The sequence below is a fragment of the Aphanomyces invadans genome (genome assembly GCF_000520115.1).
Source record: "Aphanomyces invadans strain NJM9701 unplaced genomic scaffold supercont1.2, whole genome shotgun sequence".
NCBI classification, from domain to species: domain Eukaryota; phylum Oomycota; class Saprolegniomycetes; order Saprolegniales; family Verrucalvaceae; genus Aphanomyces; species Aphanomyces invadans.
Genome location: NW_008580147.1, coordinates 2,394,913 through 2,409,672, shown reverse-complemented (window position 1 = coordinate 2,409,672; position 14,760 = coordinate 2,394,913). Strand labels below are relative to the sequence as shown.

The 14,760-nt window shown below is 57.0% G+C and overlaps 6 protein-coding genes across 7 annotated transcripts; 2 read left to right on the top strand and 4 right to left on the bottom strand.

Annotated features, from left to right (window-relative positions):
- Positions 1–141: 141 nt before the first annotated feature.
- H310_01580 (hypothetical protein) lies at positions 142–1,260 on the bottom strand. The gene is made up of 4 exons (XM_008864728.1): positions 829–1,260; positions 708–781; positions 543–655; positions 142–462 (listed from the first exon to the last, which is right to left on the bottom strand). The coding sequence occupies exons 1-4, from the start codon at positions 1,226–1,228 to the stop codon at positions 147–149; spliced, it is 903 nt and encodes a 300-aa protein (XP_008862950.1). The 5' UTR covers positions 1,229–1,260; the 3' UTR covers positions 142–146.
- A 319-nt stretch (positions 1,261–1,579) lies between these two features.
- H310_01579 (hypothetical protein) lies at positions 1,580–2,153 on the bottom strand. Its single transcript, XM_008864727.1, has one exon. It carries the CDS (start codon positions 2,114–2,116, stop codon positions 1,604–1,606), a length of 513 nt encoding a protein of 170 aa, XP_008862949.1. The 5' UTR covers positions 2,117–2,153; the 3' UTR covers positions 1,580–1,603.
- Positions 2,154–2,443: 290 nt separating this feature from the next.
- H310_01578 lies at positions 2,444–6,059 on the top strand. Of its 2 annotated transcripts, XM_008864725.1 has the most exons (16): positions 2,444–2,837; positions 2,879–2,950; positions 2,998–3,066; positions 3,110–3,282; positions 3,331–3,835; positions 3,886–4,050; positions 4,106–4,340; positions 4,408–4,565; positions 4,616–4,825; positions 4,872–5,186; positions 5,238–5,315; positions 5,376–5,417; positions 5,478–5,521; positions 5,565–5,760; positions 5,811–5,834; positions 5,895–6,059. In XM_008864725.1, exons 1-16 carry the CDS (start codon positions 2,466–2,468, stop codon positions 5,994–5,996), a joined length of 2,760 nt encoding a protein of 919 aa, XP_008862947.1. In that variant the 5' UTR covers positions 2,444–2,465; the 3' UTR covers positions 5,997–6,059. The 2 variants fall into 2 exon arrangements, with proteins under 2 accessions (XP_008862947.1, XP_008862948.1); XM_008864726.1 differs by having other exon boundaries at positions 5,478–5,760.
- A 99-nt stretch (positions 6,060–6,158) lies between these two features.
- On the bottom strand, positions 6,159–9,227 carry H310_01577 (hypothetical protein; the record flags this gene model as incomplete). The annotated part of the gene is made up of 9 exons (XM_008864724.1): positions 6,159–6,507; positions 6,553–6,904; positions 6,952–7,145; positions 7,195–8,027; positions 8,078–8,452; positions 8,504–8,590; positions 8,656–8,865; positions 8,906–9,161; positions 9,217–9,227. 9 exons carry the CDS (start codon positions 9,225–9,227, stop codon positions 6,159–6,161), a joined length of 2,667 nt encoding a protein of 888 aa, XP_008862946.1.
- A 188-nt stretch (positions 9,228–9,415) lies between these two features.
- Positions 9,416–13,328, bottom strand: H310_01576 (PLK protein kinase; the record flags this gene model as incomplete). The annotated part of the gene is made up of 7 exons (XM_008864723.1): positions 12,992–13,328; positions 12,615–12,947; positions 12,468–12,567; positions 12,054–12,416; positions 11,203–11,990; positions 10,957–11,165; positions 9,416–10,641 (listed from the first exon to the last, which is right to left on the bottom strand). Exons 1-7 carry the CDS (start codon positions 13,321–13,323, stop codon positions 9,416–9,418), a joined length of 3,351 nt encoding a protein of 1,116 aa, XP_008862945.1. The 5' UTR covers positions 13,324–13,328.
- Positions 13,329–13,728: 400 nt separating this feature from the next.
- H310_01575 (hypothetical protein) lies at positions 13,729–14,708 on the top strand (the record flags this gene model as incomplete). The annotated part of the gene is made up of 5 exons (XM_008864722.1): positions 13,729–13,781; positions 13,862–14,031; positions 14,217–14,309; positions 14,371–14,553; positions 14,612–14,708. Coding segments are annotated over 5 exons (594 nt in total), but the record flags the coding sequence as incomplete, so codon positions are not given.
- Positions 14,709–14,760: the final 52 nt, after the last annotated feature.

Below are 14,760 nucleotides of genomic sequence, written 5' to 3'. Positions count from 1 at the left end.
ATAATCCAGGACCCCTAACCACCCCGCCACCACCCAAATCTCTCGTCCAGGATTGGTTAAAATTCGACAAGTTTGCACGTGTTCACACCGTTGAAATGTCGTCGTCGTGTTCGATGTCGGAGCGACCAACGCAAGACGAATAGCCACTAGGGTATGTTTAGTGGGCTGCAGGACCTTTCTCGCGCCTTGCGCGCTTCGTTCAAGATCAAAGATGTGACGGCGATCCCTGTGATCTTGGGTGCTGGTTTCGCGACGGCGGACGAGCGAACGGCGCCCCACGCCGACGTTTTTCTCACGTCGGGGGTGGATTTTGTGTGCGTCGACGCGGACGTGGTTTCACAATCAGCTTCCAACCGAGCTTCAATGACCTCCCGGACGGCTGGGATGCTTGTGTTTTGGTGGCATTCGTAGGGATCGGTGGCATCATGCAGGTACGGCTCGAGCAAGTGCTTCAAGATGAACCTGGGATCAGCAGGCGACATGCCATCAGTCCATGATAAAGACCGAGGCATCGCAGACGCCATGGAACGTAGATAACATACCCGACGGTATTCGACCAAGCTGCGCCGACCTCTGGCGTTGCCAGGTCCCCCAGCCAAAACATGATCACTTCCACACATGTCAACGTGTACGTGGCAAAGTGGTGGGGGCGAATCTACACCAAACGTCATGAGCTATCGCGCACAAGCGTCGTCGAGATGAGGTACGTTTGGAAACGACCGATGGCGGTGGCCGAGGTAGCGGCAGCGCGTCGCGACGTTCGCAATGTCTTGCGGTGTATCTACTGGGGAATGGTTTAGAAGCCGTTGCTCTTTGCAACGCACGTGCCTGCGTTGGACGACAGGATGAATTGAATCGCACGGATTAAGACTTCGCCCCGTTTCTTGGCGGTGGGGAACACTCGGGTCATGGTCATGTCCCGCTCGATCAGCCGGTAAAAAAACTCCTCGTACACTAGCACGATGCCAGGACGGCCGTGCTTTTTCATGGTGGGCGTCGATGCCGCGTGAAGAACGGCCCACGACTGCCGGCACAGAGCTATCCTTGACGACGTCAGGTAGGGCACGAGAGGAAACTGCGGTGGCATGTAATGTTCGACTTGATCTTGGCCGGCCACGCCGTACGGGAATCCTGCCATATCGTCAATGTACACGTCCATGGCCGACGGCGGCAGGCAAGAGATGGGCGCGACCGACGACCCGTCTCGCCGCGAGCTCGATATCCCCATCTGTAACCAAGGTAATCCTCTGGTACTTGAAGGGACATTGCAACGGTGGGCGGTGACGTTTCCACTGGCGTTTCACTAGAGTCTACCAGCCCCGACCGACGTGTGTTTTGTTTTGGCGTGTTGTCAGCGTCACGACTTTCTCCAGAATGCCTTCGTCCACTCGAGCCAACGTACATTTGGGTCATGTGCTTCACGGTGCGCTGTGGCTCCTCGCGAGGGTACAACACAATCGGGGCCATGAAGTCTAGCGTGTTGAGCTTCCAACGCTACAACGCAGAGTGTACATGTTTGCGTGCCTTCCTTCCAAGCTCCTTGGAGCTGTGGACACAACGCCAAGCACTGCCCTTTGTGCAACCACAGAAAGGAGATGTCATGTTACTGGACACTCATGGTGGCATACGCGTGAACGGCGCTGTCGATGACCGACTGTCGTGTGCTTGGTGGCGATGGGACCACGTCAATCCCGCAGTCGTCTTGCCACACCTCATGGTTGAAGTCAAAGGGGCGCTGTGTCTCGGTGTGCGGTTGGGGGGGCGGCACTGGCTCGTTCACGGCATCGTCCAGCAAGTTTGAGGCAGCAGCCGGGTAACCAAGAATCCGCCACAACGCTTGCACTGGCAGCGGTCGAAACAGCACGATGCCACCAACAGCCACGATGGCCACGATGGCAACTAGCATCACAAGAAAGGCCACGTCGGGCGTCTCGGAGGTGTTCGTGAGCGGAGGTGTGCCAATGCGCCTCTGACCGCCACTTGTCGAAATAAACGAGAGCTCCATCGCGAGCGGCTTGTCGTTGGCGAACGTGCTGGTCATGGCAACGCGAATTTCTGTAATGTCGAAGGATATCGTTACGTCCTCGAAAGGGCGTGCTTTAGGGACGGTTCCCATTTCAAGTGGCACGATGGGAAAGATCAGCTTCAAGGGCAATGAAGAATGGCAAGAATGCCGCCACAATCGAGTCCTCTCTGGGCTGCTCTACTCGATGGGGTCCTTGTCAGAATGTTTGGTCAGCGGAGGCCTTGGTGAGGCGATACAGTAGTCCCCTTCATACCAGTCGACGTCGCAGAGCGACAACTGACGAGGTGCGGGACGCATGAAGTAGTGAAGCTGCTGGGTGGCTCACACAAGCACGCATCATGGCTCGTTGAATGATCTGGATCGATTCCGCGTCAGTCTGAAATGCACGCAGAGGACGCTTGGAAACACCGTTTCAAACGAAACTGTTCATGGCGACTTCATGATGATGGGGGCTCCGTCGGCGGCGCTGGGGAAAGCAGAACGGGATGCTTGGATCCAAGCCAAAATCGCCAAGAATCGAAAACTCAAGGAGAACGAGGAGGCTCGGCTAGCAGAGGAGGCCTTGCAAGCCAAGGAGCGGCTGTGGAGTCCATACGGCCGTGCAGCCCTCGTCCACAACGAGCTCAACATTGCGTGGAAAGGCGACCTGGACATTTTCCACTGGACGCGCGTGCTTCCCTATCGAGACCTCGTGGCGCTGCGTGTGACTGGCCATGCGCTCGTCGACGTGCCGGCCGAGCTGCCCATTCGACTGCCGTCGCTACAAATACTCTGCTTGATCTCGAACCAACTGGAAACGCTCCCCGACAACGTATCGGTCCCCCATCGAAATGCACCCACATTGACTTGTAGCTCGGGCTCCTCACCCACCTCGTCGAGTTGGATCTGACCAAAAACAAGCTCAAAGCATTGCCCGAATCGATCGTACGTCGCGCGTGGCTCGATAAATTGACACGACGAGCGGCGGATAGTGCAATATCAAGACCTTGACATACCTCAACCTGTCCAACAACGTGCTGGAAACGCTGCCGTCCCGCTTCGTACGACTTGCAATGATCTCTTCACCGTACTCACTACGTGCAGGGTGAGCTCTTCCGACTCGAGCGAGTCTGGGTCGAAGGCAATCAACTCACGCAAACTCCTCTGTCGTTTGGCAAGCTTCGCTGCTCGTGCGCCAACTTGAACGGCAACCGCTTGCGCGACTGGAACTTGTGGCGCCCCGAATTCACGCTTCTCACGACGCTGACTCTGAATTTGTCGGTGCACACGCGATTCGTGTGGTGTTTTCATCTTGCTTGTCGTAGAAACCACTTGACTGGTCTCCCCGACACGCTGTGCACGTTGCCGGCACTGACGTCGCTCTCGGCGTCCAACAACAACTTGACGTGCCTCCCCGAGTCGTTTGGGTCCCTCGTGAAGCTCCGGTGGCTTCGCCTGGACTGGAACCGTATCAAGGAGCTGCCGTACTCGTTCCGGCACTTGACCGCCTTGGAAAGCATTCACATGGAGCGCAACCCGATGACCATGCCGCCGCTCGAGATAATATATCAAGGCGCTTCGACCGCCGTCGCTTATATGCACCAACGGTATCTGGCATGGCTCCGACAAGAGCGGCGCAAAGTTGTCGAGCAACTGCAGGCTGTTTTGGCGGCGTTTCAAGTCGAGCTGGACGTGGCTATGTCTGGACGACCCACGAGCGACGTCGAGTCCTGGGCAGCGTTTCTCGCGGTGTTCACGCCAGGGGTCGAGCGCATCGTGCGCGGAACAGCGCTCCCCTTCTACGCCCTTGTCCTTCCAGCACTCTTTTCAGTAAGGTCGTGCTCGCAAATACTTTCCTCACGCAGCAGTCGCGTGTGCAGGGGATCCTACCGACGGTGCAGCGCCACTGGGCAGACCATCCAGAGCTCCGGCCGAGCGACTCGATCGTCTCGTTCGACTTCTTCGACTTGCCGGAAAGGGTCGTCGTCGACGCCATGACAAACTACGACGACGAGTACTCGATGGCGCTCGTTACCGACCAAGCGGTACGTTGACCAGTCCAGCGCAACTAACGGGATGGCGACGATGGTGTTATTCAAGGCCTACTTTCGTCGGTGCGGCTGTATCGACCCCACCACAAACGCACGCAAACCATGCAACCGAACGCCTACGCCATATCAGTGCGAGCGCCACGACGCCGCGCTCTTCCGAGTCAAGATGGTCACGGCGCAAGAGTACAAAGAGATGCAGTCGGACTCGTACTTGGTCGCTCGTCGCGAACGCCTCGCCAACGCCATGCGGGCCAAATGCGTGGAATACATCAACTCGGAGCCAGGTTGACTCGATAGCTATCCAACGTCTCTTTGCCCTTGAGCTCGAACCTGCACGGTCGTGTGTGCTAGGCATCGAGTTCTTTGACAAGACTTCGATCGAGTGTGCAAAGACGCTTCTTGCGGCGCGCGTGGCGCGAGACAAGCAAGTCAAACAAAACGCCAAACATGCCAAAGCCGTCGCGTCCACCCGCCGCAAGACGCTGCAGAAAATCCAAGCGCTGCAGGCTGTGCGTCGTCGACAGTCGCTCGCTCGTCGGACCTCACCATGCGGGCGTAGAAACACTCGAGACGGTCGCTGGCCCTTGGAAAAACCATGGAAGGGCTCCGAAAAGAACTCGACCTTGTCCAATTGCAAATTCGCGCGGCGGCCCCTGGTCAAGGCAAAGCGCTGCTTGCTCGACGAGATGAACTCGACAAGCGCATCGATCAAGCCAAGCATGACCTGCGTCTTGTCGAACAAGACCCAGCGCTTCGAAAACTGCAGCAGGTGGAGTGCGGAATCATGTCGTGGGCTGGCTACATCGCCCGGATAGAAAATCGAGGCGTTGGATGGCAACCCACGCACATCGACCAAGTCGTCGCAGCACTCCACCACAACCCTGCATGACGAAACAAACGACGACAACGCAAGCCACGATGAAGACGACAATAGCAAGAATAGCGACGACAGGGCCTCGGACGACGAGGACGACGCCGAGTCCGCTAGCGATCGCTCTGACAGTGACGAAACCAGTGAAGAATTGGCCGACGATCCCGCCGACGCCAACTCGTGGATGGCTGGACTGGGCGACATTCCCGGGCTCGAACCTGTAACAAACTGGATCGACGCGGCGACGGCCATCATCGAGGTGCATCTCCGTGTCGATGGGCACTTGACGGACGTCGCCGTTCGCTTGCAGGGCATCCTGGACACGCGGCAACCTCCCAAGAAACCCCATTTGGAAGAAGTCGCCCACATGTACAACCATCACTTGCGGGTACGCTGCTCCGAACCCGCGACGATCCCACGGGTTGTCGATTCATGCCGTTGTTTCAAGGACACATATACGAAACACAAGATGGCAAAGGTCAGGAACAAGGTAGTGTGCATCCGTCGTATGTCCAGCGGTCGCCTTCACCACGTTGTTGGCATCGAGCAGGTCACGACCGAGTTTTACCAAATGCGGTTTGTCCTGCGCAAGTGGTACGTAGGAGGTCGACGGTGCCGATGGCCATGACGGTCGCAGGATGGGGTTTGGCAACCGAGTCGTGTTCGTTGCGTGGCGCGACTACGTGCGGGAGACTGTCGCCGTGCGGAAAGCAACCTCGACTAAGCAACGCCTCGACGACGACCTTGCCCAACAGAATCGCATCGCGGAAGTCGAGTTGGGCAAGCTCGACGCGTTGTGCTGGGCGAAAAAAGTCAACCCGTACACGGACGCGGTGCGTGGCCATGGGTGTGGAATGGCCCATGCTCACGGACGGGGTGGTAGGAATACTACGAGCATCGGACCACCGTACGACGATCTTTTGCGCAGCCACACGGCAACTGCATACCGACTGCTCGGTTGTCGTAGGGCGCGATCCTGGACACACCGCCGCCGTACTGGGAGGACGTCCAGGAACCGGAAGTGACGACAACGGTGGCGTCCGTGCCGTACTTGCCGCCCATAAGATGACCGCGAACGACGGCGATTTTCCCAGCCATACGTTTGTTGTCACACTGTTGCTTTGTTGATTTGCAACCATTCGTGTGCCAACTGCCCAGATGACGTCACAACGGCGCTCGTTCACACAAAAAAGTCGCATGTGTTACGCAGACAGGACGCCGTCGCCTCGACCTACTTTTTGCCTTTCTTTCCGCCTTTCTTGCCGCCCTTCTTGTCCTTGTCGTCGGCCCCTTCGGCGTCCCCAGCCAACGCCTTGCGAATGGCGTCGCGGGTTTCCTTGAGCCCCGTGACTTGCGCCGTGAAGTTTTTAAACTTTTCATGGTCGTCAGCGAACGTCGCGTTTTGCCGGGCAAGGGCCCCGATGAACTCATCTTCTTGCAGCGGTCGCTTCTCCATGCGTTCGACGCGGCGCGCGGACAGCGTGTTTTCAACAGCTTGACGAATCGACCCCGACGAATACCCTTCCGAGATATGCGCGAGCGTGCTCGTGTCCAAGTCGTCCGGCACACGGGGTGTCATCCTAGACCAGCACCACGTCAGGATTCACGCACACCCGATACGATACCCCGAGGACGAATGGTGCTGGATGGCATGTTGAATGCTCGAGCGCCACAAGAGCACGCGGGACGGGTAGTCGGGGTACGGGAAGTACAGAAACTTGTCAAAAAAGGCTTTCAAGTCTTTCACTTCGCCCGCCATCGGGTTGGACGACGTCCCGATGACCAAGACGCGGTCGTGGATATCCATCGACTTCAAGTACGTGAGCAGGTCCTTGCGGTACCCCGCTGGGCCGTCGGTGGCTTTTTTTTTGCCCTGTGCAAAGATCTGCTCGCAGTCGTCGATGTAGATCACGGCCGGCTGCATCGCCTTGGCAAGCATCCACACCATGTGGATGGCTTTCGTGGGCCCGTTCTTTCCTAGCGGAGCACGCGTTCATGTGCCGACGCGAGTCTGTCCCACGTACCTGGGAATTTCCCGACCAGGTTGGACGCCGACATGTTGAGAAAGAGTGCTCCTGTTGCGTGGGCGATCGCTTGTGCCATCATTGTCTTGCCCGATCCTTTAGGGCCGTAGAAGAGAATCGAACGGATGTGCTTGACCTTGGCGCGGACGACTGACGACCCGAGCGGCAACACGCAATACTCGACGATGGCGGCTCTAGGAGGCCGTGAGAGGACATTTGACAACGCGTCGTTGGACAACGTACCGGAGTTGGGCGGCGGATGGGTCTTGGGGAACCCAGTTGCCCCATCGATCGCGCCGGTCCGAGCTCTGGTAGACCGTGCCGAGGTAGTTGTACTCTCCGATAAAGTCAGAGACGGCGCACGGCGTTACGTTGTTGACGAGCTTTTGCTCCACCAGGATCGCCAGCATCGTGTCAGGGGTTCGGCCCTTGAGCTCGGCGATCTTGTCGCCGGGCAATGGCTTGGCTTTTTTGCTTTTTTTGTCCTTTTTACCCTTTTTGCCTTTCTTGCCTTTCTTGCCCTTCTTGCCCTTCTTCCCTTTCTTCCCGGCGGCTGCCGCCTCGAGCTGCGCCTTGATGTTGGACAGCTGCAGCACAAGCATGTCGTCGACTTGTTGGCGCACTTGGCACTCGACTGGGCCACGGACAACGTCCTTTGCCAAATCGATATCGTACTTTTGCTGAAAGTTATCGCTTTCGTCGCGTTCAAGCCACACGCTTTCGAACGCGTTGACGCCGCCGGCGAGTTTGGTGCACAGTTCAGATGGACCTGTGAGGGGTGGCGGGCGCTCCGGCTTGTCATCTTCCTCTTCGTCGCCCGCTCCTTTCTTCCCCTTGTCCCCCTTCTTGCCCTTTTTGTCCCCCTTCTTCTCGCCGCCTTTCTTGCCTTTGTCCCCCTTCTTGCCCTTTGCATCCTCTTCCTCCTTGGGCTCGGCTTCCACCGGCGGTGGGTTGATCATTAAGTAGTACCCCGTCATGTCCTCGGGCAGCTGGCCTTGCGCCATGACATCCGTGATCCACTTGCGCCGTTCCTCCAGCATCTTTTCCTTCATGAACGGCCCTTCTTCGTTTTTCACCTGCGGAACTCGCCCCATCAAGCAATTGCAGCATGCAGCGCGTTGCCTACAGTCTCATGAACATCGCTCAACGACCGTTCGTAGTCTTCTTTGTTTTCGGTTTGCAACGTCTTGCGGCGAATCTTGGCGAGGGACAATTCCATCTCGAGCGCGGTGGCTTTGTCATGTTTCGGCGGCTTCATCCCGATGAACACGAGCTCCTCGTCGCGCTCGATCGTGGCCTTCCCGCGGGAGTTGTGGCCGCGAAACACTCGTTGGATATTGGCGGCCGCCAGCTCGGGCTCCATCTCGGGTGTTTGAGCGTTGTCGTACAACCGTCGCTGCTTTTCTTCTTCGCGGAGCTCACGCACGAGCGCCCCGCGCTGCTTCCCTTGCCGTCCGCGTTCGTTGCGTTGGATCACTTGAATTGCTTCATCCAACGTCATCTGTACACCCATAATGCTGAGACTTCCACGCACGGTCGTGGACGAGTATACCGTGTCCGCCAGCGACACGCTCTCTTCCGCGACTTCCACTGGAAGCGTATCCACGCCGAGCTTGAGCTTCATGTACCCTTTCACGAGCTAGGCTCCAGTGTGGTGAGGACGAGTTGGGAAAGCGGTAGTAGGAGGGGTATTTGCAGACGCACCCGATCCCGTTTTTTGAGGTCTGCGCTGCTGTCCTCGACGAAATACTTGGGCACGGGGACTTCCAGGAGGCTCGGTGGGAGCTTCAAGTCGACGAGAAGGTCGTCCAAATTCACGTATTCCCACGGAAAGTTGCGTTCGGGGGTCGTTCGGACGTCCGGATTCGGCGGGTTCCACTTGACCAGGTCGTGTTTGAGCTCCACGACGCGCGTCTAGTTCGAGTGAGGCTTGCGATCGCCATGACGGCAGTACCATGACAAGTTCCATGATTTGCTTGACGTCGATGCGCTTTTGAGGATGCACCATTTGGTCGTAGCACTCTTCCAAATTGGCAAAAATCTGAACGTATTTGATATACAGACACGCATAGTGCTGGAACGCTTCCAACATGGACACTTCTGGCGGCGGCGTCGCCTCCTGGCCGTCTTCCACGTCCAGCGTGTGGTCTTCAATGTGCACTTGCTCGTTGAGCTCGGTCATGGCGGACTGCCATTTCGTATCGTACGTGCTACATCCACCACAAGAGAACGACGCGTGAAGATAGAACGACAGGGGGACCGTACTAGTTGGCCATGGTGAATGAGAATATCGGCGGTGGCGGCGGACGTGCGCTGGGCCCAACGCGTGCCCTCGATCAAACAGTGCGCGACCTTTGGGGGTAAGCGAGCGGTTTCAACAGTGTAACCGAATCCCAACTTGGTGATGCGCTTCCTTTTCCCGTGCATTCCCCAAACGCGATCGAAACGTTGACGGTGTTCAACGTTACTGCGAATGCACTACTTTGCCTTTGAGGTTGCCGTACTCGACGCCTCGCTTTCGCCGAGTCGCGGCCGCAGCAACGTCGCCAACCGATGACTTGGACGAAAACCGCGGGATGTGCTTGTCGATCGGTCTGTACTCGTGCCGGTAGATGTGCTCCGACATAAGAACGTGCAGGCCGCGTCGAGGAGACAGCTCGGACAACAGGGTCGGTGGCTCGCACGCCATTGTTTCGACACGTGCTTGTGTCGTCGCTTTCGTGTTTCGATGTCTTGGCGAATACAGACCATCCATGTACTGACTGTAGCCAATTTCGTCGTGGAGCACGAGGGTACATGCCGGCCCCAACGGGTCCCTGGACCGAACAGACTCGAGTGGACGTTGTGGGTGCTTGGCTTTCGTGTGCTTTTGAACTGCCAGGACAACCGGTGCCATGTTGGTGGCCGTGATCATCAATGGCGCAGCGGGACGTTGTCGAGCCCCACGCACGTTCAAAATCGCGCCGCGGAGCCATGCTTGGACGCAAACCGACCCGTGCCGCCAGAGCCAGCTCAATATAGTTTCCACGCCCATGACGCAGCTGAGATGCCGCATTCGCCGCAGCGGCAACTGCGCAAGGATCGTTTGATTGCCTCCGTCGTTGGCAATGGCGTCGAGAAAGCCGATCAAACTCCGTTGAACATGCACCAAGATGCGGATTGTCACTAGGTCGACCGGAATGTAAAACCGCGCGATGTCGACTTGTACGTCATCGAGCATAGCGTGAATCAACGGAGGGAGAAGCGGCGACGGGGAGGCAAGCATTGCAGGGGCTTCTTCGGGTACTGCTTGTGTAAGGGGTTGATCTTTAGACACGTTGTCGACGGCAAGCGGTTTAGTCACCGCACGGGTCACTTCGTGTGGGGGACAGGGTGCCAAGGCGTCGCTTGCCGCTGGAGTTGTGGCGTTGACAGGTGCAATACACGACTCGTTGGTGATAGCTCCCATCGAATGGGTGGCTTCGAAGGACAGCGCGGGAGTATGGGCAAGGGTTTCGCCATCGATTGGTTTACTGGGGAGCATCCATGGATCTGTAGTGGTGGCATGTGACGATACTGGACTCGCGAATGCATCGGTACTACAACCGAAGTCGGGGAATTGCAGATCTGTTGGAGATGGCGGCTGGACTGGCTTGGACGACTCGGGGGTGGCAGCATCGGCAACCGTGGGAAGCGACACAAGTGTTTGGCCTGTTGAAGAACTAGATAGCACTGAGGATCGCGAGTTCTCGTGTGGAAAGCAAATAGTGTCGTGTGGTGCTGGAATCGGACTCTGTTCTTGGTGAGTACTGGAGGTTTCTGTCGGCGCAAAAACGTCAGCCGCGATGATGGTATTGTCAACTATGCACGCCATGGAGGGAACGTGGGGCTTCGACGCAGCCAGGGAGGCGATGGGACTTGACTCGTTGTCCGAGCGTATGGAAAGTCGACTTCGGCTCTGTAGTACCCTGGACTGGTCATCGGCAACATCGGGATGGTCTGGATGCGGGCGCCTTTGACGTTTACGCACGGACGCCATGAGCTCGGCAAGAAGCCGCGACGGAGGAGAAGACATGTCTCCACCAGACCCACCAGCGCTCTTGGGGTTCGGCAGCAGTTTCGCGGTTTCGTTCACATTCACGTCAACGAGATCGTAACCGAGCGGCGTCGCGCTGGCATCGACCATCGTATCATGGATGGCGGTGGTGATTCGGGCCTTGGTGGCGTTGCGATGCCTGTAGCTTCATTTCGTCAATGAACAGCGGCACGTACTTGAGTCGCCTCGACACTTCGTGGGGCATCTGAATCACAGGCGATTGAACATACGACGTCTCATTCTCTGAAGCAGAGTCGAGACTCGATGCAACATGAAGCGGAAACACGTCAAAGGTCGATGCACCCACCGGCAAGTACGATACGGTGGCCGCACAGTCGTCGACTTGGAGCACTGCGCCGTCCACAAAGTACAGACACAACGTTCCATCTTCCAACGACTCGGCGATGCCGATGCCTGCGAGTTCCGCGACGGCGGCAGCCTCGTGCGACACCGCGGGAGTCTGCATGGATGTTGTGGCTTCTTGCCGAAGGGATTGTTCCAACTCTTCCAAACGTTTCAAGTTCTGGAGGACCTCGTCCGGCAATGCAAGACGAGCTTCTCGCACGGGCAGCTGCCCCAAGCACCACTGAGCCAGTCGAATCCATGTCGACACGTCGGCGGACAGGTCGACCAGCGGCAGTGACGACAAGTTGTAGTCAAAACGGCGCGTGGGAGAGAGCGTGCCTCGGATGATGCCGTCCGCCAAGTGGTACTCGATGTGTGGTTCACCGCGACCGTCGTGGCCGAGCAATTCCAAACCAAAACTCGTTCGGGAGCATATGAACTCAGACAACGTCGACTGCCCCAAGATGGAATGGTATTCCACCGTAAAAGATGCAACAGGCGGGTTGAGGGCTGCGGATTCTTGGACTGACGTCGCTGTTGATGCTGGCTCTGGTGCGGGGACACATTCCGTTTTGGCCGACGATGCCCTCAATGCCATCTTGTCCAGCACGGTCTGCAACTACACGAAGGCAACCATGAGCTCATGTGTAGGAGGGCGAACAGAATCTTGAGCAGAACGTACTTGAGCTAGATCGGCGTCATCTCCACTGGACAACGATGAAGATTTCGACTCATTCGAAGACGATTCGCTGCTAGAGCTATCGATGATGATTCGAGGCTGCCGTCGTCGCCGAGGTTTCATGCGTGGTTGTCGCGAGCTGCTGCGAGTCGTACATTTCTTAACTTTGACAGGGCGATTGGGTACAGCGGTCGACTCGGAGCGCTCATCGGATTCATGAGTTGGCAGTATCGATGGTGGACGCTCCGGTAGAGAGATACTAACGGCGCTTGGCTGCGCCGCGCCGACGTCAGAGGGCATGGATGGCGAGCGCATGAGCCACGGATGGTGAGCTAGCACCGAGCACGGCGTTCGTTTGGACGGTTCCTACCAGGTTCAAAACGGTGACACGTGGATCACATTGGATTGAAAGCATACCCCACACAGCAAACATTGGAGAAAATCTACGGCCAGCGGTGAAAGGAATGCGGGCATTGCGACCTCAAACTCCCTTGAGCTCACGTTTTGGAGAGTTTCTCTGGAAATTACCACGTCAGTGCGAGGAAGTATTTTGTAGGAACCTACGCCACGGTCTGGCCTTGGAACGGCGCAGTGCCAACAAGGAGGCTGTATGCGATGCAGCCGAGAGACCACAAGTCTGCCGAAATCGTGTAAGGGTGTCCCAGCAGGACCTCCGGCGCGATGAAATTTGGTGTGCCGCAAATGGTGGTGGGAGTTTGGTTTGCCGCGAGATCCGTCGCTAGACCAAAGTCTGCGATCTTCACGACGTCGTCACTTGTGAGGAGAATGTTCGACAGCTTCAGGTCGCGGTGAATGATGTTGTGGTCATGGATGTGCGCGATGCCTGCAACAAGACTACGAATGTAGTGCTGGGCTCGGTCTTCGTCCAATGGCAACCTTCGAGCACGTGAGGGGTATCGTTCATTTTGGAGCGGTCTCACCTTCGATTGCCATCATCTTTTGCGAGGAGTGTCTGTAGTGAACCCCCCAGGCACGGTTCCAGGACAAGAAATGCATTGCGGGCATCCTCAAAGACATCTAGTATTTTCAAGACATTGCGGTGGCTCAACTGCTGCTGCAGTTTGATTTCGTGAATGTCGGTTGTCATGGACATGGATTTGGATTGCCTTCGAATGAGCGCATGTTGCATCTTGTCCAGGACTTTGATAGCCACTAGCTGTCCGTCCGATACGCGGTGCGCCCAATACACCTGCGCCGACGAGCCCGAGCCCACCATATCGCCAAGGTCGTACTCATGCAAGTTGTCAGCCATTGCGCTTTGGTCGGCGCGAAAATCAAAATTCATCAGACGAGTCCGGATAATTTACCGGTACCTCTAATAGTACATATATATGCAGGTTTTGGATCGGATTTAAAAATTGTGTGGTGTTCGATACCGAAAGATCGAGGAACGTCACAATGCCGCCGCGTCGGAGCTTCAGCCGAAGCGTGAGTCGGGGCCGTGCCCGTGGAAACGGTGGTCGTGGTGGAAGGGGTCCTCGTCGAAGCTTGAGTCGAGATCGCCGACGTACGATCAGTCGTAGTCGAAGCCGAGGTCGCGGCAGAAGCCGCAGTCGCAGCTTTAGCTCACGCAGTCGTTCGAGCTCCCGCTCTCGCTCTCGCTCGTCGTCGAGCTCTCGTTCTCGAAGCCCAAGCAACGAATCAAGCAAGAAGGCCGATGGGGCTCAATCTCCTAAGAAAGAAGCTGCTAGCCGAAGTCCAAGTCCCGATGTTGGTGCCTCCCTGCACGTTGCAAATTTGACACGGTAGGCCATCGCAGTTGGAATATGTGTCACCAGCTGATGGAATAGCAACGTCAATACGGAGCACTTGGAGGAGATTTTCGGCAAGTTTGGTGGCGTTGCTGAAGTGACATTGGAAAAAGATTCGTCGTTGTCCAAGGGCACTGCATACATTCGCTTCCACAAGCGTGATGACGCTGAGAATGCGCAGCTGCACATGCACGAAGGGCAGATCGATGGTAACAGGGTGCAAGTAAGCTTTGTCCTGGTCCAACGCAAACCGAAGAAGCGAAGCGTCTCCCCCAAGGCAAACCCGAATAACAATCGACGACGTTCACCTCCCAAGCACCGCAACCCGTCGCCATTCCGAGCACGGTACTGCAAGATATGTATTTTCTTCGACAGCGCCTCATCATGGATTCAGTGGTCGGTCGTCGCCTCCTCGACGAGGCCCATCACCATTCCGCCGGCGCAGCCGTTCTCCTCGGGGTCGCGGAGGCTCTCCTTTTCGCCGACGGTATGCAGTTCTTGCCTGCCTTCTACGTGCTGTTGCATAACGATTTCGTGCACCCTTGTAGAAGCAGGTCCCCGCCACCTCGATATGGCGGTGCCCGTGGGGTTCGTGGAGGTCCTTTACGTCGACCATCGCCGTTCAATCCGCGTAATCGGCGCTCACGCTCCCGCTCCTTTTCGCCGCGCCGCCGTTCTCGTTCGCGCTCCCGTTCGCCCCCTCGCGGTCGGGGCGGCCGCAGCCCTCCACGGTAATGTGGACAAATCACCTGATTCTCTAATCAAAACCATGGTGACTTGTATTCTTAGCCGACGTCGGTCGCGTTCGCGCAGCTCAAGTCGTAGCCGCAGTAGCAGCTCTGGACGCAGCCGCAGTCGAAGCCCAAAGCGAAAGGGCTCTCCTTGAGCGTAGCGGTGTAATATGCATGTAACAGAGGTCGATGGAACCCTCGTCCGTT